General features: G+C 34.8%; 2 protein-coding genes across 2 annotated transcripts; one reads left to right on the forward strand and one right to left on the reverse strand.

The window, feature by feature from the left end:
* Positions 1-12,310: 12,310 nt before the first annotated feature.
* LOC150036483 (squalene monooxygenase SE1-like) lies at positions 12,311-16,230 on the forward strand. Its single transcript, XM_090313091.1, has 8 exons — positions 12,311-12,981; positions 13,581-13,692; positions 13,801-13,975; positions 14,478-14,646; positions 14,806-15,024; positions 15,109-15,384; positions 15,477-15,755; positions 15,849-16,230. Exons 1-8 carry the CDS (start codon positions 12,736-12,738, stop codon positions 15,963-15,965), a joined length of 1,593 nt encoding a protein of 530 aa, XP_090169217.1. The 5' UTR covers positions 12,311-12,735; the 3' UTR covers positions 15,966-16,230.
* A 6,519-nt stretch (positions 16,231-22,749) lies between these two features.
* Positions 22,750-25,728, reverse strand: LOC120076612 (Chaperone DnaJ-domain superfamily protein). Its single transcript, XM_039030489.2, has 7 exons — positions 25,209-25,728; positions 24,779-24,820; positions 24,505-24,633; positions 23,728-23,969; positions 23,475-23,511; positions 23,295-23,352; positions 22,750-23,192 (listed from the first exon to the last, which is right to left on the reverse strand). Exons 1-7 carry the CDS (start codon positions 25,347-25,349, stop codon positions 23,110-23,112), a joined length of 732 nt encoding a protein of 243 aa, XP_038886417.1. The 5' UTR covers positions 25,350-25,728; the 3' UTR covers positions 22,750-23,109.
* Between the last annotated feature and the right edge of the window lie 717 nt (positions 25,729-26,445).

Here is a 26,445-nt window from a genome sequence, read left to right on the forward strand (position 1 = left end):
TACATCCGACCATAGCCTCGTGGCCTTTTGATGAGGGCTCGATCTAGTCGACCCTATAACACCTAAGTCGACAGAAGGGCACTCCTACATCCTCGCAGCCACTGACTACTTCTCAAGATGGGCTGCGGCTGTCGCGCTAAAGGAAGCTGAGAAAGAAAACGTGGTGGATTTTATCCGCACTCATATCATTTATCGGTACGGTATTCCCCATTGGATTGTGATGGATAATGGAAGACAATTCTCCAATTGTTTGATGGATAGGTTGTGTGAAAAATTCAAATTCAAGCAGTACAAGTCATCCATATATAACGCTGCCGCAAATGGGTTGGTTGAGGCATTTAACATGACATTGTGCAACCTGCTGAAGAAAAATTTTTCCAAGTCGAAGATAGATTGGCAGAAGAAGATCAATGAAGCGTTGTGGGCTTATCGCACCACTCACCGTACCCCTACAGGAGTCACCTCGTACTCTCTCATTTATGGGGTAGAAGTTGTCCTTCCTTTGGAAAGAGAAATTCCATCGCTAAGAATGGCAGTGCAAGAAGAGCTAACTACAGAGGACAACCCAAACTGTTGCTTCAAGAGTTGGAAGCACTGGATGAAAAACGATTAGAAGCTCAGCAAGCGCTGGAGTGTTACCAGGCGCGAATGTCTAAGGCCTTCGATAAGCATGTAAAGCCTCGGTTCTTTCAAGTAGGTGATCTAGTAATCGCCGTAAGGAGACCAATTATCACGACAAGACATACAGGGAATAAGTTTACACCTAAATGGGATGGGCCCTACGTTGTCAAAGAAGTCTACACAAACGGAGCGTACAAGATAGTTGATCAGGATGGGCTAAGAATTGGCCCAATCAATGGCAAGTTTCTTAAGAAGTTTTACGCATAAAAAAAAAAAAAAAAGAAAAAAAACCTTTGTACGAACTACGTTACGACTTAATCCCTGTCATTATAAAGGGACGTAGCCAGCTTAAAGAAATTTAAGTTCAGTCACGTGATGAAAAAAAATATATGTGCATGTACATGAGTAAAAAAAAAAATATAGATAAATAAACAAATAAGAGAAGCAAAAATTTAAAAGAGGCTACAAGGTGCCAGAGAACATCACTGAGAAAATGACAACAAAAAAACACTTCCATTTAAGATATTCAACACTACAATAATCGAATTCTTATGCCTAGAAGTATGCCTAATCCAATAAGATGAGCAACATCAAGTCAAGGTACCCAGTGGTAGTTCCCCAGCTCATGTTGCATGGCTTCTAATACATGGCATAGGACATCAGAAGCTTTGACATGCTTGTCAGAAAGGATTGAGGTGGTCTCGATCTTGTTTATCGCCCCCCGCATCTCCGAGGCCTCAAGCTTATGCCGAGTCAAAAGGTCTTTGCTCTCAGAAATCAGTAGCGATATTTTGGCCCATTTGGCCCTGATGGCCTCCAACCTGGCTAGTAGTGTCTCTTCTTCTTGTAAGGCCCGAGAGTCGCGTTCAAGTAGCGCCTTTCGTTTAGCAAAAGTACTACTCTCATCATACAGTATTTTCTCCAGATCAGACTTAGCCTCCTTCAAATGTTGCTCCTTACTTGTTTGAGTTAACTGAGAAGAATAAGATAACTAAAACTAATTATACTTATCCACGTTTCGAAAGTACTCATCGGCAATTTTTCTGAGAGGAGGGAGGTTAGCACCACAAATGTTGGAAATGGCTCGGAATATCTCATGTGTTTCTTTCTCTAGACTAAGAACCTTCTCGAAATGAGTACGCATGATCTTCATGTGCATAGTCTTCTACATGACCGAGGTTGCATGGCGTCGAACGTCGGAAACTATGGTGGCAGCATAGAACTCGAAAACCTCTGGGACGATCGGAGATTGTGCCCTATCTACTTGCCTCGGGAACTCACTATCACTTGGACTTGCCAAGACCTTTGACGCTTCTCCGGGTTGGAGAACCCTTCCTACCGCAGGCACCAAAGGGGAATTAGTTTCCTTGGCTACAAAATCTGAAGCCTCGATGTTCCCGACAACCACTGCCTCCTTGACATGAGGGATGTCATCGAGGATAGCACACACTGGAAAAGACCTTGGCACGGGATGCACCGGCAGCGCTTCGGAGGTACCAATGCCCTCAATGGCTGAGTCAACGGAAAAAGAGACCACCAAAGATTCTTCGCTTCGTGAGGCTTCAAGTCCTTGAAGAGAGAGGTTTAGGGGTGACTGCAAAAAGGGAGACTAAATGTAAACCGTACAATTAAAAAAAAAAAGAGACGAGATGAGAGGACTTATATATATATAAAGGGATGACATACCAATAGTTTGAGAGTGTTAGAAGCCACCAGATCATTCTGAAACCTCTCAAGAAAATCGGCATCCAAGGCCCTGTGCTTTTTGGAGGGTTGCTTTCAACAATGATCACCGGTACTATTATGACTGTCCTTCTCAACTGGTTTGGAAGCGTCTTTTTGTGCGATCGTCGCCACCTCCTCAGTTAGGCGAAGTTGCTTCCCCCCATGGTTGATCCCTTTACCTTTGGGTAATCTTGGCAACGCTGGGGGAGGAATAGCACTAGTCATTAACAAATGACGATTCACTTTGAAGTAGTTCTTGTGCTTTGTTAACCACCAATCCTTGAACCGTGGGGTAACATGAGTGTGCGGATCCAATGTACCGGCATGAATACCTGAGACGAGGGCTTGCATCTCGTGCATACTCCCCAGTAATGTAAAACGTTCTTCGACATAGGGGCGGGAGGTATTCCCCCTATATCATTCAGAATGTTCTGATGGAAGCCGAACTGTTGGCCGAAGCGAAAGGGACTATACGACTCCATAGTTCGGAAATTTCCACACTGGGAGGATATGTAGCCTGATCGCATGCTAGAGAAATAACTGGATTTCAGAAAAGATAGGTCTCTATTGTCAGTTAGGCGTTCATGCCTGCTCTTGTTAAGAATGCTTGCGTGCCACTAAATACTGGCTCCGCTATGGATCAATTCCCGTGCCTCGTACTCGTCGAAGTAAATTGAGCTACCTTTGCCAGAAAAGTAGGCCATCTTGGGACCTCGAACAGCTGCAGGAATAGGGTAATGCGTGTTGAAGTAATGGGCCAGCCAATTATAGACATAATGCATGGGAAAGTGAAAGTCCATGCGTCCGATCGGGTTCAAAGCCTCTGCTATCAGCCCTAGGCCATGATAGATGTTGGCCAAGATCGGAACGACGAGACTATAAACACTCCCGTGAGCCATCAAACTAGCCATTCTGAAGACCCCGAGGCAAAGGTAACCTCCTTTATGGGGAAATACAAAAAGGCATAACCAGTAGGATAGAAAGGCGGCCAGATAATTTTAGTCCTTCAACTCGTCTTCGACCTCTAGCTCTGCGAATAGCATGTGTTTCCCTGTTTGACCAATCTCGAAATACAATCTGCAAACCGTCAGGATTTTGCATGGACCGAGACCGAGAGGCTTTCTTTTGCTTCCGTGTAACGGGCTTGTCATATTTGTGAGCCCCTAGGAACCAAAAAGTGAACTAGGAGCTGATAGACACTGAGAAGTCATGCTTCGAGGGAGTCGTGCGATTTTTTCTCTACGAGCACACTATCGAAAAATACGCCTGAAAAAGGTGTTCACACATCTTTGGCAAGTACCTCTCTTTGTCGCGGTGATTAGTTAGCTCTTTTAGGGAAGGAACCACCTCCTCGTAAAAGCTTCCTCTGACCGAAAGGCCCTCGAGCAACCAGAGGTCCCATAAAGAAATCGATGCTTCACCCACTGCGGTATGGAGAGTGTTGGTTAAAGGGCATCAGGCTTCACAGAAAGCTCAAACTATGTCACCATTGCGATCATACGTGTACAAGGAGGTCGTCACTGTGCCAAGCAAACTGACGTCATGAAGGAATCGTTCGTTTCGACCTACCACAACCTCAAGCCACTCTCAGTAACAGTCAATGAAGCCGAATTCTCTAGGGACTTTCGTCACGACGGTCTAGTGGACCTGACCCTCAATTATGCGACGTCCAAAAGGTAGCACTCGATCGGGATTTGGGGTCTCTTCATGAATAGCAGATCGCAGGATCTATGCACGCTCTCCTCGGGTCAAGGGCGCTTCCATCAACAATTTGGAAAGGATCATGTTGTCGTCTAGACTTGCCCAATGATCAACGAAAGGACTGGCTAATGATTTTGCCACAAAAAGGCTAAGTCCTTTCTTCATGGGCTGACTCTGGTCTTTAAGAATCACGAAATGCCTCTCATCAGATGAAACGTGCTCGATGAAGTGAACCATTGTTCTGCAAAAAAAAAATATCATAGGGGGATAAGTTTCAACCATTCAAAGAAAAAAATAAATTAAAAAAAAGAGAAAAATAAAATCCCTATCTTCCGTGACAACTTGCTAATAGAAGGGGACTAGGGTATCCGTAGTAGACCCTTCTAAGATCGAATGGGAGAGTTGTAAGTCTTTGTGGAGCCCCTCCTATGACGACCTGGATGCACGAGCGGCGCATAAGGCAGACCTTTCCAGGATCCACCCTAGGGTGACCGAATGGGAGAGTTGTAAGCCTTTGCGGGTCCCCTCCCATGACGATCGGGATGCACGAACAATGCTACAAGGCAGACCTTTCGAAGATCCTCCATAAGGCGATCGAATGGGAGAGTTGTGAGCCTTTGCGGGGCCTCTCCCATGATGATCAGGACGTACGAACGATGTTATAAGATAGGTGTTTCGAAGATCCTCCCTAAGGTGATCGAATGGGAGAGTTGTATGCCTTTGCGGGCCCCTCCTATGATGATCAGGATGCACGAACGGTATTACGAGGCAAACCTTTCAAGGATCCTCCCTAGGGTGATTGAATGGAAGAGTTGTAAGCCTTTGCGGGGCCCTCCCATGACGATTAGGATGCACAAATACGAGGAAGAACATGTACACCAAGGAGTCGGTCACATGGACGTGAGAGAAAAAAAACCCACCCTAATTACTGACGGCCGGCGAGATTTAAAAAAAAATGGTTGTGCTCTTTTAAGTTACGCTTCAACTCCTACAAAAAGTAAGGGGGGGCAAGTTAGTAGAAAAAAATATATTGAAAAAAAAAAAAAGAAAACAAAAATCTTCTTTAAAAAATAGGGAATAAAAAGAAACATGTGAAAAAAATGAAGGAAAAAAAAAAAAAAAGAAAGAAAGAAAGAAAAAAAAGGAAAAAAAACAGAAAAGAAAAGGAAATTGTGAAAAGAAAAAAAAAGAGATAAAAAAAGAAAAAAGAAAAGGAGATGGTGAAGAAAAAAATTTTAAAAAGGGAAAAATAAGATTTTTTTTTTTTTTAAAAGAGAGAGAATAAAAACAAAAGAATAAAGAAAGAAAAGAAAGGGAATTTGTGAAAAAGAAAAAAGAGATAAAAAAAAAAAAAGAAAAGAAAAGGAGATCGTGAAATAAAAAAAAATTGAAAAAAAAAAGGGAAAATAAGATAGTAAAAAAAATAAAAGAAGCAAGAAAGAAAAAAAAGGAAAATTGTGAAAAAAAAAAAGGCAAAAAAAATATAGAAAAAAATCTAATAAAAGAAAAACAAAAGAAAAAAAAAATTTAGAAAAAAAAATATATATATAAAAAAAAACAAAAAGAAGGGAAACCCTAATTTCCCATCTCCCTCTTTTCTTCTCACTTACAGCTGCCCCCCTCCCCTTTTTTCTTCTCACTTACAGTCGCCCCCTCCCCTCTTTTCTTCTCACTTACAGTCGCTCCCCTCCCCTCTTTTCTTCTCACTTCCCTCTTTTCTCCATCTCTCACTCCCGTTCTCAACACTCCGACCGTTCCCCCTCCCGCATTCATCCTATTAGACGGAAGGCGACCACCGAGGATGTTATGTGCGGGAGCCAAAGCTAAAAAAAAAAAAAAGGACGCCCAAGCAGTCGACACACCCAAACAGGCGACGGACCGATTCGACGACAACTCGTGATGGTGGACTCCTACGACAATTATGAACAGGCAGCCGTCTCCCCAAGCAATCCAAATCGGATTTGCAACGACGTGCAAACTGCAAAGAACGTAAGAACAAAAAAAATCACACTTCAAGATGAAGAAAATCATGTGTATATATATAGTTAAGTTCGGGCAGGATTTTCTACAAATCATTTGAAATTTGATAAGATCATGGGTTATCTGAACTGAATACTGGTTGTTGGGTTTTGGAATCCCGATTTTAGCCAAAATTGGTTAAGATTCAAAAAAAAAAAATCGCTCAGATTTTAGCCGCACAAGTTTCTTTTGGATCTTGAACCTTATGAAGGAATGGAATTTGAGTCCTGTTGGCTGTCACTTGTTGAAGATATGATCTCAGGGATCATAAGTGGCTTTAGACAATATACTCTACTCGGAGGCAGTGGGTTCCGATGTATTTGCTGGACTTTTTTTTTTTAAGTGCTAAAAGACATTAAGGACCACAAGTTGCAATTATCTATTAAAGTGCATAACATAAAAATTAGTATGAAAGAGGGAGAGAAAATAACTGGGTTTGAAGATAGTGACAATGTTCATTTGATTGATGGCTAATATTTTCAGATCAGGATCCAAATTCAAATTAAAGTTCTTGGTCGGAAGGAAAATTATGTCTCAAATCAAAATTCCACCACATTCAACTCTATCAAATCCTATAAGCCTTAATAAACTCCGAATTTATCAAAATCTTAAGTCTAAATTTCAGGCAATATCCAATTATTCAAACTTTAGATTGAGATTCAATTACACCCCAAATTTTATTCCAAATTTAAGTAAAATGTTTTTGGGTAAAAATTCAATTCCACTCCAAATCACCAAAATTTGGGGTAAAATTCAAATTAAATTAAGGCCAATTTTGAGGAGGAGCCTTCATTTTATTAAATTTTAGGTATATTTCAATCTTTATATGGTGAGAGAGTTTAATTCAAACCCAAACAAAAATTTTAGATTGAATAAATTCTTCTCAAGTCAAATTCTAGCAACAACAAATGAAAATTGGGAACAAAAAGTTACCGTTCCAAATTGTGAGTACCAACAAAATCACACCCGAATATGTCAAAATATAGACATATTAACATAGACCGTGGCATAATCGAGTGTTGTCTCAAATCAAAATATAGATACACTCCAAACATCCACCATATCAAAGTCGAATTAACGAAAGAAAAGTCAAAATTCTACTTTAAATTCAAATGAAGAATTGAGTACACTCCAAATCTAAGAAAAAAAAGTTGTTAGTATCTGAGATACTACTCAAGAATTCAATTTGCAATTAAATTGGAGCATAAATTCTACTTTAGTTCAAATTAAAGTTTACTCGGGAACAAGAAAATCAAGGACTGAAATTCATCTCTTGGCAAAAGTGTGTCAAACAAACAAAATTTCAAATCAAATTCTTAAGCTAATTTCTCATATTTTGGTCAAAATGATGCATCAAAATAAAGGTGTTAAAATCCCACTTTGATTCCGAATTATCTTTTTGAGATCTATCCACCGTATAGACGTGCATAAATCTCGAAAAGAGGGCACTTGTTGGACGAGAAATTTTGGACTAATCACAAGTTGCCACGTCATTTACTAAATTAATGACGAATTCCTAAATCATTAAATTCGGGTCCAATTAGTAGTTGATGTATGTCCCGAATTGAATTGAAGACAAATTTCGATGACGCCATGTAGTTGAATCAGATGAGATTAAATTGGCCCAATTTGATATTATTATTGGATATTATTTGGACCCAAATTTAAAATCAGACACAAAACCAACTAATTGGGCCTAAGGGCTAGGCCCATGGACCAACTAAGCCCAAGCTCACAAAGTCTGCCTGAGAACTCTATAAATAGATAAATTCTCTTCATTTGTAGGGGCAACATTTTCTACATTCAGAGAGCCTACTCCAAGCTTTCAAGGCTTACGCTTTTTTTCTTCAATTCTTCAAGTTAAGCACATCCATCCAACTGAAAGAGAATCAGAGAATCAAGTGAATCAGAGAATCAAGTATTAAAGATCGAACACATCGCATCAAATCAACTTCAACATCAATACTAACTCAAGTTCAACTCCACGAAGTACGTTTCTCCAGAAGCCTCATGTGAACAAAAGTACTTACATTTTTTAGAACATTCTCAACTTTTCCTCTATATTTTCTTATTCCCTAATTTTTTCAAATTTGGTTTCCTTTCAACTTCCTTACATTATCATACATTATCATATTATGTTTCAATCAAAATAGAAAATACATTTTTTTATTTTAGAAAAAACATTCAGAATATTCTCAAGTACTCCTTTTCATATTTCTCTATTTCCTAAATTTCTCAAGTTAATCTCATCTCTTACATTTCCTAATCTTCTCCATCCAAATAAAACTCTTAATTTAAATTAAATTTCTAATCTTCTCCATCCAAATAAAACTCTTAGTTTAAATTAAATTCTAAAAATATACCCCTGATATGAATTAAACCAAAAAAAAAATGAATTAGATCAAGCATGACTTGCATTTTCTTAAAGTAAAATATTAAACCCTTTGTTGCCACAAACCTCAAAATTCTAATTTTAATATTTATGTCAATATTTTTTAATTTGAAAAAATATTTCTTGAAATAATTGGGGAAGTTAATATTTTTATTTCAAATATTTTGTTTTTTCTATAAAATCATACAATTATTTTAAAAAAGAACAAATTATTATTATTATTATTAATTTCAATTTCAATATTTATGTCAATATATATTTTATGGTAATGAAAAAACCTATATTTTATAATTAATATTTTTAAATCAATCTTCTTATTTTCAAGATAATAGTTTATTCTATTTTATTCATTAATTCAAGGGAGGTTAATAAAGAGTTTTAACTTACCTTATATTAGTTGTAGTTATAAATTTATGACATCATAAAAAAAAATATAAGGAAAATAAATATAAACTATGAATCACATGCGATTTGAAGATATAGTTTTTAAATTGAAATGAAATTAAAAGTAGGATATCAAATTTTACAAAATATCTCACTAATATTCTCCCCATATCTCATTTCTCTAAATTCTCAAATTGATCCTCCTCTCTCAATCTCCCTCAATATTCATAAAATAAAATCTCTTATGTGGATTTAGAAAAAATAAAGTAGGTACTTACAAATATTCTCAACCTTTCCTCCATATCTTCTTATTCCCTAATTTTCTTTCATATTTTTCTCTTCCCTAAATTTCTAAGTTAATCTCATCTCTCATATTTCCTCATATTCTCCATCAAAATAAAAGTCGTAATTTAAATTAAATTCTCAAATAAATGCCTAATGTGAATTTAAAGAAAAAGATTGAATTACATCTAGGATGACTTGCATTTTTTTTGTTTGATAATGCTTTTTTCGGGAATGTTGAGAAAAAAATATAGGGAAGAAAACACATGCAATAAAAAAAAAAAAACTACGAAACAAATAACAAAACAAAAGAAAAACAAAGGATTCACACATGATTATAAATCAAAATAAAATAAAATTAAAATTTCCTAAAAAAATAAATGTAGAATATTTTGTGGTGAATTGAAGTAAGGATGGTTTTTTTTTTTTTTTTTTTTCTAGAATAGTGATGTGAGTATAAGAAAAAGATTAATGGTTTCTTTATGCAAAGACATTTTGACAAGTCATCTCCTTTGCAGAGAGGTGTTTTAGGAAAAGATATCATTGGTGAAAAAAAAAAAGGCTTGTAGCTAACTATTAATTATTAAAGGAGGATATAATGGAAATATGATTAAAAATCAAGGACAACATAGGAATGTGAAAATTCTCCTACTTATACTCTCTTTTAGTATAGTATAGATTAATTATATTTTTTCTTTGTTAAAATTATAGTATTAAATTTTCATCGACATATCAATATTTCCATTGATATTTCTATGTTTCCATGGGTTCGATATCGACATGATGGGTTAATCAATTTTCATTATATAGTAGAAAAATCCATAAAATATAAATAAATAAGCAACAAAATGTCACTAATGTAAATATAATATAAATAATAAACATGTTAACTTGTTTAAAAATCATAAAATGTTTATTTACTAATTTAATTTTTTTGAATTTTTTTATAATTTTTCTAGAAATATCCATCATAATCGACATTTTATCAACATTTTTATCGAAAATTTCATAAAATTAACACATCGATATTTTCAAAAACTTTATTAAAATTAGTAGTTAAATTAGTGAAAATTAAATAGATGATATAATTTAGAATATTAACGAAATTTAGAGTCTAAATTAAAAGTTTAGAGCGAAAATGGTACAAAGTGACAAGTTTAAGGGCAAAGAAATGGTTCTTTTTTCAAATATCTAAATTTACAACTAATTAATAAAGTTTAAATTTAAATACTTAAATTTAAATACTATTTTTGTTTTTCTACTTTCAAATATCCAAACTTCATCCATATACTTTAAATAAATTTTGAAATTAATATTCATAGTTTATTAAATTTTATTTTTCTAAATAAAAAGTCTTTATTAATATTCTCTTGATAAATTGTGAAAATATATTCACATAGTGCATTTTCTTGCATGAAAATTATTATGATCATTTAGTCAATTTTAATAATAATTAACTTTGAATGACTAAATCGAAGATTTATTTAAAATACATAAACTAAAATTAGACAATTGAAAGTAAGAAACTAAAATAGAATAACACTCAAAATACAATGACCAAAAGGATATTTTAGCCTTAAAAAAAAAAGAAAAAATTTCAAGGAAAGAAAAATTTTCATACTATTTACAGAAAAAAAAAAAAAAACACTGATACACATCGATAGACTTCTATCATGTCTATCATATAGTATCAATGATAGACCTCTATCAGTTTCTATCACTAATAGAAGATAATGATAAACTTCTATTAATCTCTATCCAAGAAGATTGAATTTTGCTATTTGTGTAAATAGTTTTCTTGTTTTTCTATTTTTGAAATTTCCTTCAAAAACCATATTAACTTTTACACATAAAATAATGTTGAATAACTTAATTAGTATCAAACGGTAGTAGGAGCCAAAATAACTATAACTCAATTCTTCATTCTTTGGATGCCTAATATATAGCAACCAATAAAGTTGTGGTGTTCATGCTTCATCATGGTCCCCCATACTTTTAGAGTCATAATCTATTATTTTCTTATGCGGTTGGAGGGCAGAGGACCACTAATAATTAATTTACTTGGATTATTTCAAATATATGAATAGCAACTTTGCAATTTTTTTTTTTTTCGCACTAATCGTGTCATTGAAGATATTTATTTTGTTTTATAAATCCGTGATCATTTCTTTATCTAATTAATATGCTTATTTTTATTCTCCCCTTACAAATTTCCATCCAAAAGATTTTATGAAACGAATAATAAAACTTGGAGGTAAACTTGAAAAAACTTATTGGAGAAATCTAGTTTTGCATTTTAATGTGAAGGGTGTTTTTTTTTCAGACTCTCATCCATATATGTTTCAAAACATTTATATGAAAAAATTGGGGTGATATTGCAACTTTTGTAATGAGCATAACTATTTTTTAAATAAGAGACAAAATTTATGGAATATATTTATAATTTTAAAAAGTTTAAAGACTAAATTTATAAGTGAACCCTCTTACTATCTATGTATATATTACAAAAGGTATTGGAGAAATAATCTAAATATAATATAATTGATAATTTTTTCTTTACTCCACAGAAAACGTAGTAGATCCCTCGAAATAAAAAGGTAGGCCCCATTTGATTACTTTTAGTGTTGGTTACTTATGTTCTACATTTATACTGACACATGAGCCCTATATCCAATTTGATTGATGAAATAATGTAATCTGATTAATGAATAAAGAGTAATCAATCCGATTGCGTTTGAGAATTACGTCCCATCGTTATCCTTATTGTTGTAGTTGTCGTTACAACTACCATTATTGTTACTGTTACAATTGAAAAATGATCAATTTTGACATTTTTGCTGTTACAGTTACTGTTTAGCCGTAGAGGTAGAGGTAGAGATAACGATAATAGTAAATTTGACAAAATTAATAATTTTAAGTAAATGATACAATCAAAATCAACTCAATTACGTTTGTGATTCAAGTTCATTAAATTTGATCCATCAATAAAATTTCTTTACAATTATACCAATTTTCATTATGGTTTAATAAACATGACCTTAGTTCAATATGAAGTGAGAGATTCAGGTGAACCTGCTCAGTTTTCCATATGCAAGGAAAACTATAAAAATATTCCAAAATTATATAGAAAAAGACAAACGATCAATTTTCATCCAACAATAATTAATCTTATCGATCTCATTCAATAAATTTTCAAATAGAGAGAGTAATGGAGAAATACTTCATTGTTTCTTGAGGTTGGAGGTTATATCTCGGGTCCATGTAATTGTTTGTACTAATTACTAAAAACAAATAATAATAATTAATTAAGGAGAAATGGGTAGGTAATTAAGCGTCGTAAGTTACTATTAGACGCAAACATTTTTGAGTTTGTAACTAATTAAATCCAAATCCAATGCGACTGTTGATTGAAAGAAGGAGACGGCAACAATGTAATAATGTATGGATGTAACTAATTTAATCCTCTCCGCCTCACAAATTCTATAAAACCATCATTTCTTTTTCAATTTTCACTCTCCGTAACGATTTTTCTTTGGTCGTCGCTCTCGCCGCCGCCGCGGGGATCTCCCCTGAGGTTGCTGTGATTTGCCATTCTCTGTAACCAGGAAACAATGGTGGATCACTGCGCCTTCGGCTGGATCTTGTCCGCCCTCTTCGCCTTCGTCATTGCCCTCTCTTTCTTCCTCGCTCCCAGAAGGAATCGCCGAGTAGAAGGAACCCATTCCACGCCGAGAAGCGACTGTCTCAGAAGCTCTTCAACCACCAACGGAGAATGTAGATCCATCGACGGAGACGCCGACGTCATCATCGTCGGAGCTGGTGTTGCCGGTTCCGCCCTTGCTCACACTCTCGGCAAGGTACAATCGTTTTTTATCGCTTTTTTTTTTTAATTATAAAAAAAATAATAATTAATTATTCGCTTTAGTATAATTGATATTTGATTCATAGAAACCCCGGGAATAAAAGAATCCATTGCAGATTTATGAATTATTATGGATGAGAGGAAAAACAATGGAAAGAAGAAAGAAATTAAAAACTTCTGGTTGTAAATTCCTCTTCCATGTATGCTGTAACCAATGGATGATTGCTTTTTCTTTCTTCCTCTCTTATTGGTGCAAATATATAAAATTAAATTTTTATGCAGCCACTTGTTGATTTTTATAATGGATAAAATCACTGCTTCGTATTTTGATGCAAAATGGTTTTGATTATTGCTGATCGAAGGATAAGGTCCGAATTTATATTTTAAATCTTAACCCAAAACCCAATTTATTTATGTATTTTATGTGATTGTTGTTCATTATCAATCACTCTTTCAAAAGTCAACTATCATTTCAAAAGTTTGATAGTTAAATTTAAAAGAAAAGAATGTTTATATATATATATATATATATATTTCCCTTTTTGTAATTTTTACAATGGAAGCAAAGCAAGCTGATGAGATCAAAACTGGTAGGATGGTCGTCGAGTTCACGTGATTGAAAGAGACTTGACAGAGCCTGATAGAATCGTTGGTGAATTATTGCAGCCTGGGGGATACCTCAAATTGATTGAGTTAGGATTGCAAGGTATGCAATTACCCATGGCAATTTTTTTTTTCCAACTCGCTTCATTTCTTTCTTAAAAGTACAAAATATTCATCAATTAATTTAGGAAAGCAAATGTTTGTAATACAGATTGCGTTGAAGAAATTGATGCACAGAAGGTGTATGGCTATGCCCTTTTTAAGGATGGAAAGAACACTCGACTTTCTTACCCACTGGAAAATTTTCACTCCGATGTATCTGGAAGAAGCTTCCACAATGGACGCTTCATACAGAGAATGAGGGAGAAGGCTGCTTCACTTCCCAAGTATGTTCATTTCGTCTTGTTTTCTTCTCTTTGAATTCATAAGGAGGTTTAGTTAAACTATTTTATACATGTAAATTTACCATTAGTCCGCAACCCATCAGCTTAAACTTTTGAGATAGTCAGTGATTTAACAGTTTAACCTTAATAGAATGTCCCATGATCAAATGTTAAATGTCAATTTTAGTCTATTGAAGTAAAGATTTTGTGGACGGAGTGTTTTGACAATTCATGTCCTTCTGAGTTATTCTGTGATATGAAACATGTGGTCTTTAAACGTTAGGGATTTTATTGTATTGTTAAGCAGATTCGGACAATATGAGGTTGAAACTAATGTTCACTCCTATGTAAATGGATTTAAGACAAAATTTTGTAGGTTTGGGTAAAGATAGAGGCAAATATTCACCATTGACACTTCTGTATTTCTTGTGATTGGAATAATGAATAACTACCCTGGATTCACACATCAATGAAATTTTTTACATGCTGTTTCCATTTCTTGTAGTGTGAGATTGGAGCAAGGGACAGTTACTTCGTTGCTTGAAGAAAAGGGAACGATCAAAGGCGTGCAGTATAAGTCCAAAAATGGTGAAGTAAAAACGGCATATGCTCCTCTAACCATTGTTTGTGATGGTTGCTTCTCAAATTTGCGCCGCTCTCTTTGCAACCCAATGGTAAGGAGACTTCCATGGTATGCCAAAATAGACATTTTCTTTTCTCTTGGGATTTGAGGGCTGCAGAATGATTCTAATTACATTTTGCCAACTGCACGAAAACAGTGAATAAGTTTTTTCAAATTTCGAGCTCTTTATCTGCTCTTTTATCTTTTGCAGGTTGATGTTCCATCTTGTTTTGTGGGATTGGTTCTGGAGAATTGCCAACTTCCTTTTGCAAATCATGGGCATGTTGTTCTCGGAGATCCTTCTCCAATTTTGTTTTATCCCATCAGCAGCACCGAGATCCGTTGTCTGGTTGATGTTCCTGGCCAGAAGGTTCCTTCTATATCAAATGGTGAAATGGAAAAGTATTTGAAGACCGTAGTAGCTCCTCAGGTACAATTTTTCAATAGTCCCAACTTCATGCCGAACTATGTTTTCTAGTGCTCTGAACTGATGACTTTACCATTACTCATGCAGGTTCCTCGGGAAATACATGATGCATTTGTAGCTGCTATTGAGAAGGGTAATATAAGGACAATGCCAAATAGAAGCATGCCTGCCGCTCCCCAGCCGACACCCGGTGCCTTACTAATGGGTGATGCATTCAACATGCGCCACCCTCTCACCGGTGGAGGAATGACAGTAGCTTTGTCTGATATTGTTGTGCTCAGGAACCTCCTGAAGCCACTGAAAGACTTGAATGATGCACCAACTCTCTGCAAGTATCTAGAATCCTTTTACACTCTGAGAAAGGTATAACTTCAGTTTACATTGATGGCAATCCTAAAAGCCATTTTACCATAGGCCGTAAGTAAAATCTCTAATATATTCGTCTCAAACTGCAGCCAGTGGCTTCTACAATCAACACATTGGCAGGGGCATTATACAAGGTCTTTTGTGCATCACCAGATCAAGCAAGGAAGGAAATGAGACAAGCTTGCTTTGATTATTTGAGCCTTGGAGGAATATTCTCAAATGGACCTGTCTCCTTGCTTTCGGGATTGAATCCTCGCCCATTGAGTCTTGTTCTCCATTTCTTTGCGGTGGCAATATATGGAGTTGGTCGCTTACTGCTTCCATTTCCTTCTCCGAAAGGCATCTGGATTGGAGCAAGATTGATCTATGTGAGTTTTGAACTAACAAAACACCATCATTTCATAATTTCCTCTTAGACAAGTAATGACTAATGGGAAATGAATTGGGTTTGTTTGTTGTAGAGCGCATCAGGAATCATATTTCCAATAATAAAGGCGGAAGGAGTTAGGCAGATGTTCTTCCCAGCAACTGTTCCTGCTTATTACAGGAGCCCACCAGTTTTTAAACCCATGCCATGAAAGTGATGAAATACATGAAGGATCAAATTTTGGGCATTGTTTGTATCATATCTGAGGAGGAAAAAGAGGCCTTAAAAGGAAGATAAGTCAAATTTTTTGTTGTTAGATTTTGGTTTCAATTGTTGATCAATAAAGCTGTGTACTTTTGATCTGGAGCCAGGAGTGTAAATATTCTTAATTCATTTCAAGAACCCCCAATCACTTATGTATTGTCAAACTGCCTTGGGAACAATGTAATAGAGTAAAGAGACTTCTTTTTGTTTAATTGGTAGTATTCTAAATGCATAATATTGTGCCCTTTTTATTTATTTATTTATTTTTTTTTCTCCATTTTCCAAATATATTATCGCACATAATCAAATACATTGCTAAAACCACATAGCGTTGAGAGTTATTTGATGGCAAAAGTATCGAAAGAAAAAAAAGTTGTTAGTTTCTTAATTAGATACTTAGAGTTTTTATTATAAAAAAGATGAAGGAAATAAGTAAATGTAAGATTGTTAAATCTACGGGTATTCAAAAGACACTATGACTCGAAAAAATCGACCAATCCAATTCCATCCGTATGATTTGGATTGAATTGAATTCAAATAAATGAAAATTTGGTAAGTTGAGTTAGTTGATGGGTTCATCTAAAATAACCTAAATTAATCTAAACTTATTAGTAACTTTAAAACATATATTTTTTTTTTCCTTATGATTCAATTATATATACATGTACTTATTAAAATATTATTTTTTTTGAACAATTTATTCTCCAATCATTCCTGATTTAAATAGATAATTCAATTAACTTGAATCAACCTAACCCAAATGTTTCACGGTTAGGTTGGGTTGGATTATTTTTTAATTGGGGTTATATGGATTGAGAAAATTAATCACCCAAACAATTGGATTGATTATTTCAATCCAATCTAACCCACAAACACTAGAATCATCCGCAAGTCTCTTCGAACCAAAATTTTGGTTAACTTAACACTATTCTTTCCCGGTTTATTAAACACTTGAGAATACAAAGAAATAAAAATAGGAAAATTATTTCAAATGACAAAACTACTGAAAATATCTACAAAATAGCAAAATTTTGAAATCAATCGATGATAAACACGAATAAATATTAGTCTATCCTAAAATTTTATATTTTGATTATTTTTTTCCTATTTGAAAACGGCCCTACAAAATACTTCCCTTCTTAAAATTAAAAAAAAAAAAAAAAAAAAAAAAGGCAAAATATAAAATGCCTCTAAATTATAGGATAAAAATGAAAGTTCTCAAGTTTGAGATATATTATTGAAACTTGTCAAAAAATTCAGGGGTATTTTGTATAATTAAAATTTCCAAAATGAACCCTTTTACCAAGCTACAAGTACTATGACATCCAACAGGAATAAATTTAATATGGTACTGAGAACTCTTTTAGGGTGTGTTTGGTATGTGATAAAAGTAGAGAGTTGAGTTGAGTTGAGTTGGTAATTATTATCTGAAGAGTTAAATTATCTGGGAAGTTAAATTGTCTGTGTTTGTTGTGCAGAGTTGAGTTGAGTTGGTAATTATTGTCTGTGTTTGTTGTGCAGAGTTGAATTGAGTTGAGTTGGAGGATCTGATGCAGTTTTTTTGTGAATGGGATTAGTTCTATTTTTTTCTGTTTGTTTTTTTTATTTCATTCTTTTATTTTTATAGTTTTATGCTTTGCTATTGTTGATTAATTTTCAAATATACACGTATTTTCTCAAATCATTTATGACATAAACTGGACAATCTCAATTTGTAGAACATAATAGATTATTTTTCATATATTCTTTTCAAAAACTGTAATAATTCTAATTCTCCTCAATCGGTAAAACATATCAACAAAATATTTTCATATTGCTACTCAATTAATTGGTATATTGTATATTGTATGTATATATATTGAAGGTATATATATTTCATATTGAATGTTTGTATGTATATATATCCAAAAAAATTCACAAAATATATGTTCTTTTCGATACTTATAATATTAGTTATATTTACAAATACAAAAAGTACATGTTTTCAAGTACGCAAAAGTTATCATTCTTTTCGACATGACAATCCACTGTCCATTTGCTGTTATCCAAAAGAACTATAAACAAAATATAGGGGTGTGGTCAGTCTACATGTTTCTTCCTAGTAGACGGAGGCAGTACCTCTTCCGTGCTTGTTCTGGTACTGAAAGGAAGCAATCTGTCTTCTGAATGTCTGTGACAACGAGGTCAATAAGGGTGACCTGATCATCCTCATTCAGGCCATCAATGTTGTATATGGCATTTACTACTTCCTTTCGACGCCCGAACTCCAACTCATACTTCTTCTTTTGCCACGATGCAAGTCTACCCATGTGTGTGCTCTGCATTTCAACAGTCGATCTCATGATGTCGATCATTTCAGCTTGGAATGATGACCTCTTCCTCTTACTGCCTCGAGATGACTCGGCAGGTACACTCGCTCTACCTGTAGATTGCTCTGCTGGCTCTTCTTCTATTTCATCTTGATTTAATGGTGATTCTGTCTGGCAAACCTCAGGGGTGTGACAATCCTGTGATCCAAGTCGAATCTCATCTTCAAACTCTCTGAATGCATTCTTCACCATCACGTATGGGTCCTCACTTGATTGCCCTACTGCTCTGTCTTTCCCAAATACGGTGGATAGGTCATCGTAATGTGGGAATGGCTTGTTCCACATCCCCTTCGCATTGGGATGACTCTGCATTAATACACATACACATTATTAATATTTATATTATAACACGTATTCGTACATTTTTTTTTCTAGAATCTTACCCGAACCCAAAGATCGAAAATCTCCCTTTCAACCTGGACACATTTGAACTCCTCGTTCCAGCCGAACCCCACTGACTTAACATCTCTGATACTGCGTTGTATTGTTTCTTCAGACTTCTCACCTTGCACTTAATGGTATTATGATTCAATGCGCACCCGGGCACTTTCTCATGCAGAATTCGCTCCAAGTGTTGTAGGTATCCTGGTTGAAACGTCCCATTATCGAACCTCCAACCGGTCTCCACCAAATACAATAGAGCTTCCACCAACTTAGCGTCCTCCACCTTCGACCATACGTGTTTAGACCTCTTACCATTACCTGTCATTATGCTGCATACATACGTTTGTTGAATGAAAAGATGCTATAAATTAAACACATGCACAAACAAAGGATAAACTGCTGAAATTATATGTTCCAATTTAACTTGTTCACACAGAGTCTTGGCACAAAATATTTTCACGACATACTTGGAATGTTCCATAATTAAATTCCATTTAGTAGTAAAAGAAAAGTAAGCAATGAACATTGAATAATCAGGCTATTTCGACCGCTAAGTCATCCCTGAACTTGGTCCATTCCTCTAATGATTCAACAAATTCAATATGATCCCCATCAAGACCAACTGATGCAGAATTCTCCTCATCGGGCACGTCAAGCATTTGCACCGATTCTCATCTCCCTTGTGATCAAGTTGTGAATAAGGCAACATGCAATTATTGTTCGACATTGGACTTGTAGTAGGTAGAATGATTTTCCCCTAAGAATAGCCCACCGCCCCTTTAGCAACCCAAACGCTCGCTCGATAATGTTTCTTGCTGAAGAATGTTTCATTTTGAAAAATTCTCTTGCAGTTGTCGGTGCGTTTCCTGCTCCACGCCAATCGGAGAGATGATATCGTTTCCCTTTGTACGGTGCCAAGAATCCTTCAACATTGGGGTATCCAGCATCACATAGGTAATAGTATCCTATACACGTTTCGAAATGTCATGCACATGTGTTGTGGCAGGTATGCATGTTTAAATAACGTATACGGTTATTATAATACCCTTTGGAACCCTTAATCCGTAAGGTCGTGAAACCACATCCCTAAGAACCCTTGAATCGACTGTAGACCCTTCCCACCCTGGCAAAACGAAGACAAACTCCCCATTTTGATCACACAACGCAAGAACATTTGTGGCAATCTCTCCATTTCTTGTCCTATATTGAGGTCGATCGACAACACTAACATTCACTTTAATGTATGTCCCATCAAACGCACCTAGACAATTCTGTTTCTCTCAAGTGATCAGAATGAATTAAAAAAAATCTATCATTGCATGCATATTTATGACGTATTCATATAAAAAACTGAGTACTTTTTGTACCTGAAACCACTTCCATCTTCCATCGGTGAATGTATTTGTGATCGGTTCTGGTTTTCTTAACAAAACAGTGTGAAGTTGAAAGACTGCCCTAAGAACTGTGTTGAAATATTTCGAAACTCTCACCAGACCTCGAAAAGTTTCTACGTACCACTCGATTCTTGACATCGTGTGCAAGAATGTGTAGAAATATCACAACCATCTCTTCGACATCCATACATCTTGTTGGTTCCAAACAACCAGTCGACCGTAGCATATTACATAGAATCGTAAAGGTACATCTATCCATTCGGATGCTTTCACGACATGTCAAGTCACTCTCGTAAATTAGGCGAAAGAAGGTTAACTGCCTAATGTAGTACCTAGCATATGTCGGTTGTCTCTCTATCCTTCGGTAGTTGTTCAATAACGTGGTTAGTGATATAAACAACTGTATTTGAGAGTGTGAAATAATTCTCATGATCAAAAAGAGGTCTTCAACCGTATCCATCTTTATAGGGAAAAGGGATACACAAGTTGTTCCTGAAAGGGTAAGGTATTTGGCGGATTATGTTTCATGATTAAGAAAGAATAGCAAACGATGTCAAGCGTCGGTATTGGGCATATTGGGTTATAGTTTAGATTTATGGTGTTATTTCCAATGTATCTATAATAATCTAAAAATACATGTTTTCAAGGGCTTAGTGGGTTTTTTTTTCCTAAGGATAGGGTTGAGGGTATTTTAGTTAAGTCTTTTTAAGGGCCTAGTCGGTTCTTTTTTTTTTTTTTTTTTAAGGGCCCAATGTACCTATAATAATCTAAACTTGTCATAATCCTAGTTCCCAGGACAACAAATTTTCACCGAAAGATGTGTTAAAACGATGTATATAGAAAAAAATATGCATTTTTCCATATTTTCAAAACTTGGTAAACCGATTGTATGAATATTGGTGTGCAATATTTTTTTAATTCTTATGTCACCGATTAGAAACTATATTTTTCAGAAATTAAACATTGGTTATAATATTAATACCATCGTTTCATTACAATTACATAATTTATAAATAATAAAAAAAAAAATCAATTTTGATTGTGAAACGATAGTAAGACATACTAAAATTAATCCTGAAACTAGCTTGATAATAACACACCAAAATGTATAGAATATGATCTTATTGAAGCTGAAAAAAAAAGAAAGAATTGAAATGAACATATTATTAGATTAAAAAAAAATTACATAACAGTACTATTTCACCCATAATTCATAAAAAAAAAAACTTGAGAAGTATCAGAGGAGGTGAAAAACAATAAGAGCGAGATCCTCCTCATGAGCGAGATCGTATTATTAGATAAATAAAATTACAGTACTATTTCACCCATAATTCATAAAAAATTTAAGAAGTATCAGAGAGCGAGATCCTCATTGTTTTTCACCCATTGAAATGAACTTATTATTAGATAAAAATAAATTACATAATAGTACTATTTCACCCCTAATTCATAAAAATTTTGAGAAATATCAGATGAAAAAATATAATGTCGCCAACCATTAATAAAAAAAATGTGTGAACTAGTATTTCAAAAAAAAAAAAATGTGACCAACAATTAACAAATAACATATTTCCATAAAAAAGATTAAAAAAAATAAGTCCTAAAAAAAAGAGATACTTTGAACTTCAAAATAACAAATCTTCTCAAACTAATTAAGAATGATTTGTGCAATTAGTTTGGACCCCACAAAAAACACAAAATATTGATAGTTAGATTAGAAATAAAATAAAATAAATTGAACTAAGAAGTAACCAACAAAAAAATAAATTGAACTAAAGAGTAACCAACAAAAGGTGGAAATATAATGGAGAAAGACAGTGGAAATATAAAACGTACGAGTGAGAAGTCATCTATAAATAGAAGAGGGAGAAAGAAGTGCTTGTTGGAGAGAGTTGAGTGCATTTATTAAAGAGTGAAATTAATTTAATCTCATTAATTAAAGAGTGAAATTAATTTGAGTGTTAGTTGAAAGTAAGTAACAGCCATGGTAGTAAAGTCAAGTAAATACAAATAGTAAAGTCAAGTAAATAGAAATAACATATTTTCATTAAAAAAAAAAAAAAAAAAAATTAGAGTGAGATTCTCCTCATAAAATTAACAAGATTCGACCCACATTTCTAGCGAGATTTCCTTCCAGAGCGAGATCCTCATTATAAAATTAGCGAAATTTACTTCTAGAGTGAGATCCTCATCACAAAATTAGGGAGATTTAGCCCACATTTTTAGCGAGATTTCCTTCTAGCAAGATCAGATTTCACTTGTCCAGGGTTGAAGTTCCAACTTATGAACAACCCTTTATACATATTGTTTCCAAGTTTTTCTTTGTTTGTCGTGTTATGTATGTCGAAACTTCAACCTACGACAACCCTAATATGCATATTGTTTCCAAGTTTTTCTTTGTTTGTCGAGTTCTCAACGTTCGACCTCTACATTAATCCAATTCTCAACCCTCGACTTCTAGTAAAACAACAATATTTCTCTAATATAAAAGATCTAACATTTCTCTAATATAATAAGTTTTGAAAACAACCATATTGATATAAAAAGTACTAGTTTTGAGGGGATAAAAAAAGAGAGTTTTGAGTGGATAAAAAAGGGGATTTTAATAACCCATAGATTTTCTTTATGGGCTTAACAAATATGGGTAATAAATATCCACCCAACTCAACTCAACTCAACTCATATCCATTTATCAAACACCCCTTAGTGTGTTAAGCAAAAAGAAAAATGTTTGCCGTGCCTGCGTGATATCACGCCCCTATTGGAAAAAAAATATTAATACATGACCCACTCTTATTTTGCTGTACTATAAGAAACTCAATTTCTCGTAATAAATACATGATTAACGAAGGGAATTTCAGCAAAAAAAAACCAATAATATCTCATACTATTAAAATGGTTCCCGGAGCTCCAAACCATAGGCAACTATCAGTTTTGTTAAGTCTTATGCTCTACTGTTGTTCTTTCTTTCTGACTTTATGGCCTCATAAGATGTCATCACCTCTTTGAACTTGGCCTCAGCAGCTTCTGCAACACAATGACCATTAGGGGTTACGGTAGAAAAAAAAGATGAATATTTAGAGGAGAGAAAAGAAAAGCATGATGCCCAATCATCTTCTATAGTTCTACCTTTATTATCCTGGTTCTGATCTGGATGAAACTGCTTCGCCTTGGATTGGAATGCTGTCTGTTACCATGAATGGATAGTCCAATTCACAACCAAAGCCTTGAATAATAAACTAGTTCAAAGAAACAGACGACTCTAGTACAATAGTAATATAGGAACGCATATAAATTTAAGGAATATACCTTAATCTCAGCATCTGTATAAGGTGTTTTGCGACACCTGTAGCAGACATGTAAGACACGATGCCACTTTTAAGACAGACAATTTAAATTAAATCCAAAGGACCAGAATTTGAACGAAATCTCTCAACATAGAAAAGAGGAATAGTGCCGGACGGAATGAAACCCGATTGGTAGGTTTAATCCTAACCAAAATTGGAGGGAAAGAAAAATATCCATAATTTAATTGTAAGCAATGTTAACACACTAACTTCACCTGTTGAGACCCAAAACTGTATAATGATGAGATAACAAGTAACTGGGTCTGTCTCTTGGAGTTTCCCTGTAATTATTAGTGTTACTTTGCTCTCTGTAGAACGTCTCGGCCTTCCAATACCAATCATCTCGCTGGTGATGTTGATGATACGCACCAGGACCATTTTCTCTCCAGCTTTCGTAGCCTCTCTTGTATTTGTTCCTCTCTCTGTTGAAAACATTCTGCATGCGTCTTATGCGCTCCTAAATTAAACAGTGCACAGTGAGATCCAATCAGACCAAGAGGAAAAGGATGAGGCATCCAGAGTTCACAGTGAGAAAGAAATAAAATAGAGGTTTCAAAAAAGATAAGATAAATCATGGTGAGACAAAGACGTTGGAAGTTTTGAATGCCAAGCGTGTGGTGGTGGTAATGGATTGAGATGTTTGAGGATAGTTTCAAGGTCCAAAGCTCAAACCAAAAAATTTAAACAATTTGTTTCGTCCTGGAACTAGCCTTGGGGATTAAAGGGGTAGGCCATTAGAATAATGCAAGGAGCAGTGTCCCCAATACCTGGTCAATAAACTTGAGCTTACCCAACAAGGGTCAAATGAGATTCTGGCCAAAAAAGCATCACTAGAGCTTCTCGTGAAATTTCAAATTCAAATTAACAAAGAAAGCAGTATAAATTCCAAGGTTTTCATAACTTTAAAAAATGACGGAATAACATTGGGAGACACTATACACTAATATTTCTGCACGAACAAGGAAAAGAATAAACAGCCATGGAATTCTTACCACCCTCTCCATTTCTTCTTCATACTCCTCTTGCAGCCTACGATTATACCTTTTCCATGCTTCCTCCTGAAATGATGTCCGGAAAGAACGCCCACTTCCTCCACCCCATGATGATTGTGTCCTGCTCAACTTTTGTTAACAAAATTAACTTATCAGCTAACAGATGTCAAGTGTATATGTATATCGCCAAATCCTTCCCTTCGCTTCCTTTTGTTGTTGTTTAACGAGTTTAGAAAATATGAAATAACAAAATCAAATGTAGTCACGCATATACCTGAGTATATACCCAATCAACAGTTCTCCGCAGCTGACCAACCTGCCCAAAAACAACCAATGTCAAATTGGGTAATCCAACAGCTAGTCGATTAAGCAGTAACTTCAAGGAGAGAAACTACTTGATGGAACTAGTATCCAAGTATACCAGGGAATTCAAGCAATCAGCCCATTGACAAATATACTCAACTACAGAGATTCCTGTAACTTTTTATCATTCAGTATTAATTAGGGCTATCGTGTCAGTTGATAACAGTCAGGATGAGTTCAATAGCATATACTGATGTTATCCTTCTTATTCAATGAAATTTGAATAAAGCATTTAATTATAGATCGAAATTCACATTGCTTATCACTATTCAAATTTCTCTTTTAAAGAAATGGAATCAGCAATAAGTGGGCTAAATAACGAAAAGTGCATTAAAACTCACGGCGAGAGTGGTAGCAGAGGCACCGATCAGACCGAAAAGAAGAATTCCCCAGAGTTTCATGTCCTCCGCTTTCTCTTGGTGCGGTGTTCTTGGCGATTGCCATTGATTACCCTTATCCGGTTTTCCATTGTCGTCGGTCATCTCCTTCGGATGTTAAAATTCGCGTTCAGCTGATTCTAATAGCAGGTGTGGTCGGAACTCGAAACCCTAGAAGCATGATTTAGGGTTTCTTTACCCCCCTCGTATTTTCAATTCCGCTCTTTTTCCTTACCAACACCGCCTTGAGAAACAAACCCTCCTCCCAATTTGATTGTGACGGTCTTTAATGGCTTTCTCTGAGATTTCAGAAGGGGTTGATCGAAAATCAAAGGAGAAGAAACGAAGATGAAACCGAATTCGGTTTTGTTTTGAGACTAAACTTGTAGAATCAAATCAACGCAACCGTTTTGTGAGGACTATAGACTACGAGTCGGGAAACTGAAAAGAACAGGGACATCAGGGGAAAATCTAGTGTTGTATTAATATATACTTTTTCACTTTTAATCTATATAGTTTAAATTAATTTTAAATTTTATCACAAAAAAGTATCTTTCAAGCAAAACAAAAAAAATTGCTGATTCTTTAGGACATTATTTATTGCATCCCAATGCATCAATCTTTGGGTATCTTTTTCTACTATTCACATAAAAAAAATTATTAAAATACTTCAAAAAAAAAAAAAAAAAAAAAAAAAAAAAGCAAAAATTGCCACATGACAAATTAAGATAAGACAATTTAGTGAGATGCACAAAAGTAAGTATTTTTCATTTATTTATTTTAAAAAACAAATTTACTTTATTTGTTGATTGACACGCTAAATTTGAGCATACTTCAAATGATAGGAATTCATTTTTTTTACTGTGAATTTGATTGACATTTAGTTTTCATTTCTTCAACTCCAATGTATTGAGTTTAAAGTTGTATATTCGATTCTATAGTGATGTCGTTCGTGTAAGTATCATGTCAACCCTTCTCTCATGACGATGATGTTCATATAATAATAGCTCATTGTAGCACAAAAATGCCTCGAATGATGACATATTTTGAACCAAAAAAATATTTGTTCATAAATTGTGACGTGGGGTTTCATGTTTTGAGGACGTTTGTCCATCTGTCATGGATTGAGTTATATCTCTAGAGTAACCTTGTAAGTTAGAGAAGAAGGTTGAACAACTATGGGTATTTGGCTTCTTGTGTG

The sequence above is a fragment of the Benincasa hispida genome, chromosome 4 (genome assembly GCF_027475165.1).
Source record: "Benincasa hispida cultivar pf3 chromosome 4, pf3_genome.v1.1, whole genome shotgun sequence".
Lineage (NCBI taxonomy): Eukaryota > Viridiplantae > Streptophyta > Magnoliopsida > Cucurbitales > Cucurbitaceae > Benincasa > Benincasa hispida.